Raw genomic sequence first — 8,630 nt, 5'->3', positions numbered from 1 at the left:
ATATAGATAAAATCAGAAAACCAAAAATTTTAGAATTGGAAGAGGCCTTCAAGATCATCATCTAATCTGAAGTGTAACCATTTAAAAATTATAAGTACTTGGGCATATTTATGGTTTTCGAAATTGGGGAGGACTTTCTAAATAAAGTCCATGGAAAAAGTCATGAAAGAAAAAGTCAAGAAGTTTGACTTGATTAAAATTTTAAAATGGTGCATCAAATCATTGCAAACAAAATTAAAAGGCAAATGATAAACTGGGAAAAAATATGCTATATGAGAGCCGAAGGGTTAGTATCTCTAATATAGAAAGCACATATATTAATCAGTAAGAAAAATATTAATACCAAAATCCATGTTAATTCATAAAAGAAATGCAAATGACTGGTAAAACAACCAGGGGAAAAAAATCAGTTTTTCTAGCAATTAAAAAGGAAAGAAAAACTTTTAAAGAGGGATTCCATTTTTCATTAATCAAAATAGCAAAGATTAAAAAAATTGTATATATAGCACTTAATGTTGCAAAGGGTATGCTAAAATAAGTGCTTAGTCTTTTATTAAAAGATAAAATTATACAACATTTGAGTAAGAAATTGGCCTTATGTTTAAATAGTCTTAAAAGTTTCACACCCTTCGACCCAGTAATATAATTTATAGGAACATAGGGATATATTCCTAAAGAGTTACCAGAAAGGTGGCTAAAAAGTTTTGTATAGGATTGTTCTCTTGAGTATTATGAAAGCAAACACTTGGGGAAAAATGGTCCACCGATTGAAGAGTTAGTAAACAAATACTGGACCACTCAAATATGGAATATTTTGTAGCCATCAAAAATCATGTTATTGAGAACTTTGATTCTGATCATCCCTGAATTTCTGCTCTCATATTAACTAGAAACCCTAGCAGTGATAGGATGTCCCATTTGAGATTTTCTTTGACATAGGGTTATTCTGTAGACCATCCATAAACACTTCCCTGAAGGTCAGACTTGATTACTTTTTCCCATTCATTTCCTCCTCTTTTGAGGAGAGTATTCTAATCCACAGCATGTGTGTCCCACCACGGACTAAAGAATCCCCTGTTCCCCCAAACCGAGAAGGGGAGGCCAAAAGTCTTTGCCTGAAATTGCTGTGCTGCAAGTGAAGGATTCAGGGTTCAGATGGCAGAATCAAGACTCCACCCTTAGGGTAGCAACGTTAATCTGGCGGTGTCCTTAGCAAAGGAAGAGAAAGAGTTAATAGAGCCGGATCTCAGTCCCTCGTTGTAAAGAGGGAGGAGTAACACGGGAAAGTCGTCCAGAGTAAACAATTTAAGCTACACGAGGCACCTCCGTCACCAAATAGCCTATCAAGATATTTGATTACTTTTCTTTTCTCTCACTCCTGTAGCAAAACCTTCGGCTCCTTTATTATGTACCATGAAGACAGACCCAGTGCCTGCCCCCACAGGTTTCCAGTCTCCAGGGGGAAGGCTGCCACACTTCGCACAAGCAGTTAATTGCCAGGCTGGTGAGTGTGGTTGCAGCTGGGAGGGGGCCACCTAGCCCAGGGGTCTGGCCATGCCTCCCTGGGGAGGTGACGTATAAGCAGAGCCCTAAAGGGATCTTCCAGCAGACAGTGGGGCCGGCTAGGCAGTGTTCTGGGCGCTCGGTGGAGGAGGGCAGCTGGAAGGGCGCTCTGTTGGAGCCAGAGGGGCCAGAGGTGTCAGCCAGTGTGGCTGGAGGTGGCCGAGCACCGCCTGAGTGGGGCTGGAGTGTGCGCAGGATTTGGGGCCGCGCTGAGGGGTGTCTGGCTCTGTCCCACGGTTTGTTCAGGTCACACGCCTCAGCTGCCACCCTGGCTGTCCTCGGAGACGACGCCCCACCCCCTTGCGCCACCTGCCCGGGTGCCCGGTGCGGGACAGCCCTCGGCCTGGGGAGGGCGGGGCTGGGGCTGGAGCGGGGACACCCGGGGCTGCAGGTGCGCGCAGACCACTGGGGACCTTGGCTCGCGCCGGGACACGTGCCGGTCAGCGGATGCCCCCAGATATGGCCGGATTCCGTGACTCTGGTTTCGTGCCTTCGATGCTGCTGTTTATCCCCCTAGTGGTTATTTATAGACTGGAATCGTTTGCTAAGGACTGGCTCTTCTGGCTTTGCCTTTTTCTTGTTGGGGGTGCTTGATTGGGGGCCCGACGCCATCGTCCTCCCAGGGCTGAAATCTCGTAGAAAGTGGGCGCATCACCAGTCTTTCTCTCTTTAGGGCTTCACCGATTTATAAACTGGGAAGACATACTAGCCCTGTGGTTAGTGACTTTGCTTCTCCCTACTGCTGTTTTATCATAAGCTACCTGCAATGCGTTTGGGCTAAAAGTGGGGTTTGCATAAACTCATTTTAAAAATCACAAGTTGACCTGCAGAGCAAGGGACATCAGCTGGGGCGCACTGCAGCTTCACAGGACTCCCTGCCGGGGACTCAATACTGGATGCCTCTGTAGAAATATAAATCAGTGAAAATAAGGGAGTTTGTTCCGATGGCTGAGGAATGTAAAGGGATGTAAGTAATGCTCCCCTTTTCCCACCCTATTTTCCACCAAATTTCTCTTTCCAGCCCCATGCAATTTCCAATATCAAAGGTTTACAAGAGCTATGATTTTTTCTTTTTAAGCAGTGATTGGTTTTCCCTAAGCACAGACGTCTCAGTTCCTGGAAGACAATGTTCAGGCTGCAGAGGGAGAAGAGAAAATTCAGTTATGTGACTCATCAGCCCTATTTCATGAGCTTTCAGCCGCAGGAAAGGCTGCATCCCTGCTGGCACTACCAGTGTCTGTAATTTCAGGTTGAGTCTGCTTTTATGTCGTTGTTGCAGGGACAGGGTCTTGCTGAGTTGCCCAGGGTGCTCTCGAATTCCTGCCCTCAAGCAATCCTCCTGCCTCAGCCTCCCAAAGCCTTAGGATTATAGGTGTGAGCCAGCTTGCCTGGCCTGAGTCTGCTTGTGACTAGTTCTCTTCATCTACTTTGTTGGGTGGCACCTGTATTCCTATGGCACTCTGCCTCAGGGGCTCTTTTAGGCTTTTGACCTTTTAGTTCTGCCACTTTCCCACTCCTGCCACTTTTTCCCAGCTTTGCACCCTGGGGTCTTTCTTGCCCCCTTCCCAGGGTTCATTCAGGTATGTTCCATCAGCCCCCCACCTGCAGTCTGCAGGCTGCAGTTTGTGTCAGAATGCTCTGGCTTCCTTCCCACACCCTCTCAGGTCTTACTCTTAATTTTCCCAATGAATGTGATAATAAAAGCAGCAGCCCAGGACTTGAAACTGACTTCAGTTTAAATCTCTCAGTTGGGAGATAAAATGACTTCACCTGAAGGACCTGTTCAAGTGGTGGGGACTTCTGACACTGTGATTGGCCAGTTGAAAATTTTTAGGCAGACAGGCTTTTCTATGTCTGCAAAAGGCAGCTGATTTACCGGGAAGGAGTTGTCCTCCTGCCTGCTTTGTGTGATAATATCCTCCTCAAACAGCTCTCGTGTTGACGAAATGAAAACACCTTACTGTTCTGTTCCCTTCCTGTTGGCTCTGTCCATGTGGGTTTTTCCTTAGTCACCGTAGCCACTCCTCTTGCCCTGTGTGCCTCTTCTGTCTCTCTCTTTTTTTTCAGAGAGACAGCGTCTCACTCTGTTACCCAGGCTAGAGTGCAGTGCCATGATCATAGTTCCCTACGGCCTGGAATTCCTGGGCTCAAGCGATCCTCCTGTCTTCGCCTCCTTAGTAGCTGGGACTACTGGCGCATGCCACCACACCTGGCTCATTTTTTTTGTTGTTGTTTGTTTGTAGTGACAGGGCCTTGCCATGTTGCCCAGCTGGCCTCAAACTCTTGGGCTCAAGTGATCCTCTCACCTCAGCCTCCCAAAACGCTGGGATTACAGGTGTGAGCCACCACGCTTGGCCCTGTTCTGTCTCTTAAGCCTCATAACCAACACTAGGTGGCTGCTGTAACTATTCCCACATTAGAGCTGTGGAAAGAAGTGCTTGCCGGATCACAAGGTCACTGAATATGCACACGTGCATGTTGGGGGTTAGGGGTCAGAGGCAACTTTTGAACCTAGGATGTCTCAATCCAGGCCACGGCCTCTGTTGCTTCACTGCACAATGGCAGCTCACACTGGCCCAGTCCTGGCTGCTAGGAAGGGTGCCCTGGCTGATGCTTTTTACACCGTGGTTGTAAAGGTTTCAGTCAATTTCTTCCCATATGCATTTATCTGACCTCTTAAATCAGCCTCTCTCCAAACCCTTTAAAACTGAAAGCTCTAAAAGTGAAAGAAACAGGGACAGGACCTAGGAGACAACCATGCACTTACTAGGAGTGGCGCTGGCCCATTTACAGTTCAATCTCTCATCCATCAGGTGGTTTAGACTTTTCAGGCTGCTGAGTGCTTGGGGGTGGGGGTGGCATTGAGTTTATTTGGAAGCTTATGGTACTAGTCACCCCAACTGGAGGTCCTGTCTGATGGCAGGAAACTGCTCACAGCTGGTGACTCCCTTTCCCCAACCCTGAACTGACTGTTACATGCCAGGGATGTAAGGACCACTCCCCTCTGCTGGATGAAGATGCATTTGCTTTCAGTGGAGAAAATGTGAGCACTTTGCTCTCTAGTGGCCAATTGGGTAAAAGAGATGACAGTTCTCCCCCGTACTTTATAAATAGAGGTATGAGCCAGTTTAGCTTCAAAAACTTCTATTGAGCACCTAGTATGTGTAGGCTAAATGTATGGTGCTAAATAACAGGGATGTGAAGGTGAGTAAGAGGTCACTGCAAATTATATTTTTGTAGATTGAATCACATTGTAAACATATAAATATATTCTATAAATATAGACTCACAGAATTTTAGAGATTGAGGGGAAGTCCCTGTTTTTTTTTTTTTTTTAGTAGTTAAAAACCTGGGACCCAGAGGTGACATAATTTAAGACCACATGGCTAGTTAGGAACAGGGGAAAAACAAAAGGAGTGCTAATGAAATTAAGGGGGAGGTCACCATCTCATTGTTGTAACTTTTATTTTGAAATAATTTCAGAATTACAAAAGAATTGCAAAAATAGTACAGTGCGTTCTTTATTCCCTTCACCCAGCTTTCTCTAATGTTAACATCTTACACAACCATGGATTTACCAAAACTAATATGTTAACATTGGTGCAACGCTATTCCTGAAGCTACAGACTTCAGATTTCACCAGTTTTTCCACTAATGTTCGTCCTTTTTTCTGTTCCAGGATCTAATCCAGGATACACATTGCAGTTAGACTCTTAATTTTTAACTGTGGATTTTCCTATACTTGAAGTTCGTTCAAACAGTAAGGAATTACTGACACTCAGCTACTGTACAGGAAGCACACCACGGGCCTCTTTTGTCTTTTGGATGATGCTTCTATGTTCTCAGAGCAGGTTGTTTTCCTTGGTCATTTTGAGGAAATTCCAGCTGCAGGTTTTTGGGTGTGTCTAAGTGAGAGGCAATCCCAGCCCACCTATCTGATCTGGATGCAAAGGCTGTCCGGGCTGGCAGTGGCGCACTCTGAACTTTCTGCCACCGTTCCGTCTTGGATCTTGAGTTCCATTTCTGTTTCTTTTGCTGGTAGAGCATTGTTTGTTCTCAGTTGCCTAGTTTATCCAGTGATGGACTTTGGAGCCTGAAAGACTCCAAAGTTACGGGACCTTGAGCTCAATTGCTCTAAAATTAAATTTCCTCCTCTGCAAGATAGTCACTTGCAGTTAGTGAGAGGATTAAGCGTCCCCAGTGAGTAGCGAGGGCCTGGCGTGCAGCAGGTGCAGAGTGAACGTGGAATGACGAATGGGGAGAACAGGCCCGGTGGGTACAGCGGAAGGTCCTCAGTGCCAGGCAAGACCCCCTGAGCTTCCTGGGGGAGGGGCAGGCACTGCAGCGGTTGGAGGGGGAATGATGGGATCTGAGCTGCACTTTAGAAAGTCAAACGTGGAGGCGGAGCTGCGGGAAGTGGACATGGGCACAGGGTGTGCTGCCGTTCACCTGAGAGCAGAACTGGAAAGAGGGACTGTGTGGAGGTCCCACCCCCTGCTACAGGAACAAACTAGACGAAGGGGGAGGGAGAAGTCAGGACTCCACGGTGAATAAATCCTGGGTCTCAGTGAACAGGACAGTGCGACAGCGACAAGAGAATCAGGATAAAGAGGTAACTTGTGGGAGAAAAATGCATTTGGTTGTGTTCATGTTGCTTTTTTTTTTTTGAGACAGAGTCTCACTGTGTTGCCCTGGCTAGAGTGCCGTGGTGTCAGCCTAGCTCACAGCAACCTCAAACTCCTGAGCTCAAGCGATCCTCCTGCCTCAGCCTCCCGAGTAGCTGGGACTATAGGCATGTGCCACCATGCCTGGCTAATTTTTTCTATATATTTTTAGTTGTCCAGCTAATTTCTTTCAATTTTTAATAGAGACGGGGTCTTGCTCTTGCTCAGGCTGGTCTCTACCTCCTGACCTCAAGCGATCCTCCCGCCTTGGCCTCCCAGAGTGCTAGGATTACAGGCGTGAGCCACCGTGCCCAGCCCCTTCATGTTGCTTTTGAGACACTGATCTGATATCTGAGCAGCGAAAAGTGGAAGTGTGGTGAGTGTGGCATTGGAGCCTGGGCGAGGCCAGAGCTGGCCATGAGGACTGAGCCTCACGGGCAGAGGTGGCTGCTGAAGCCACGAGGGAGAATGGGGTCACCAGGGAAGAGAACACAGAGGAGGCCAGAAGCTGGGGCAATGACGCACGCCCAGGGGTTCAAGGAAGAGTCAGAGACAGAGAAGGGGTTTCTGAGAACCCGGATGTGTTGGTTTGCTAGGGCTGCCATAACAAAGTTCCACAAACTGGGTAGTTTAAACAACAGAAATTTATGTCCTCACAGTTTAGGAAGCCATAACAGAAGTCCAAGATGAAGGTGTCAGCAGGGTTGGTCTTGTCTGAAGCCTCTCTCCTTGAGGCGTAGATGCTGTCTTCTGTGTCTTCACATGGTCAGTCCTCTGTGGCTGTTTGTGTTGTAATCTCCTCTTCTTTTCTTAAGAGACAGGGTCTCTGTCTCCCTCTGTCGCTCAGGCTGGAATGCAGTGGTGCAATCATAGCTCACCGCAGCCTCCAGCTCCCAGGCTCAAGTGATCCTTCTGCCTCAGCTGCCTGAGTAGCTGGGACTACAGGTGCATACCACCACACCTGGCTAATTTTTTTGTTTTTTCTAGAGACAGACTTTCACTTTGTTGCTCAGGCTGGTATTGAACTCCTGGCCTTGAGTGATCCTCCTGCTTTAGCCTGACTGTATCTCGAAGCTCTGTTATTAAGTATGCACATATTTATGATTATTATATCTTCTTATGTCTTTTTATTTATTTATTTTTTTTGAGACAAGGTCTTGCTCTGTTGCCACCACCACACCCGGCTAATTTTTTAATTCTTTGTAGAGATGGGGTCTCACTGTGTTGCCCAGGCTGGTCTCGAATTCTCACCCTCCTGTGATCCTCCCACCTCATCCTCCCACAGAGATAGGATTACAGTGTGAGCCACTGCATGGAGCCCTGATCTCCTCTTCTTATAAGGACACCAGTCATACTGGATTAGGGCCCACCTGGTGACCTTATTTTACCTTAATTACTACTTTAAAGGCTCTTATCTCCAAATATAGTCACATTTTGAGGTACTGAGGGTTAGGACTTCAACATAAGAATTTTTTTGGGGGGGAAACACAATTCAGCCCATAAACATAGGAATAGAAACAGAATATTGAGTTTTGAAGGAACCCTAGGGAAGAGTTTCAGAAAGGACAGGGGCTGGCCACAGGCCTGTGTGTTCTTAGATCCACTCGCACCTCCTGCCGCTGCTTCCCTCTCTGCTGTGATTCATAAGGCAGCTGAGGCTCCTCTGCCCTTCGGCTTCCAGAGAGGTTTAGCCAAGGGGGCTTTGGAAGGCCAGAGGAGTGGAGGAGCTGGAGAAGTTTTCCTCCTTTTACTTCTGCTGGTGTCCCCAGCAGCAGCTGTTTCCCTGTGGCTCCATCTCTACAGGACAGACCTGTGGGGCCCAGCTTCCACCAGGTGGCCCTGGCTTGTAAATCCACCTCTGCTGTGTGCCCAGCCCTGCAGGGGTGAGGCTGCCTGCTCTTGCTGTCGTTCCTTGGGTCGCCTCATGGCCCCTTCTCTGGTGTTTTAGCACCTTCATCGTGTTGTAGCCAATTCTCCATGTTCGATCCTCTCTGTTTGAGTATCTAGTAGTTTCTGTTGACTGGTAGAAACACCATGGTCAGGAAAGCCAGGTACCACAGAAAGATGGGAGGGATGGAAGTGGAAAATGGTTAGATCTTTGAGCAATGCAGGTAGAAGCCAGAATTCCAGGGCCTGAGAAGAGGATCTTTGCCAACCTGATGGGTTTATATTAATTCTTAAGAAAGTTTTAATTTGCATATGCTTTTGAGATTGAGCACCTATTCGAGTTTATTGGCTATCTTGGGATACTCTGTTGCTAAAGTGCTTTTTGTCTTTAACCTCTCCACCTTTTTTGGTTTTCTGAGTTTTTCTTGTTGATTTGGAGTTCTTTATATATTCTAGATATGAATCCTGTATCAATTATTTGTCTTACAAATACTTATTCTCGTTCTAGAGCTTGTC

At 46.9% G+C, this 8,630-nt stretch overlaps 1 protein-coding gene across 5 annotated transcripts in view; it reads left to right on the top strand.

Annotated features, from left to right (window-relative positions):
• Positions 1 to 1,399: 1,399 nt before the first annotated feature.
• HLCS (holocarboxylase synthetase (biotin-(proprionyl-CoA-carboxylase (ATP-hydrolysing)) ligase)) overlaps positions 1,400 to 8,630 on the top strand; it is a 230,497-nt gene continuing 223,266 nt past the window's right edge. Inside the window, exon 1 of one of the 5 annotated variants that reach the window (XM_012640099.1) lies at positions 1,400 to 1,504. Coding sequence is in view for 2 of the 5 variants with exons in the window: in XM_012640102.1 (XP_012495556.1) it covers positions 5,818 to 5,835 (18 nt within the window). In the remaining 3 variants the exon portion in view is untranslated. Of the gene's footprint in view, positions 1,505 to 5,743; positions 5,836 to 5,956; positions 6,176 to 6,540; positions 6,604 to 8,630 lie in introns of those variants that run through there. The other 4 variants (XM_012640102.1, XM_012640098.1, XM_012640101.1 and 1 more) reach the window with 4 other exon arrangements.

This window comes from Propithecus coquereli, unplaced genomic scaffold (assembly GCF_000956105.1).
Source record: "Propithecus coquereli isolate 6110/MARCELLA unplaced genomic scaffold, Pcoq_1.0 Scaffold148, whole genome shotgun sequence".
Lineage (NCBI taxonomy): Eukaryota > Metazoa > Chordata > Mammalia > Primates > Indriidae > Propithecus > Propithecus coquereli.
This window is presented reverse-complemented; position numbering and strand designations above follow the sequence as displayed.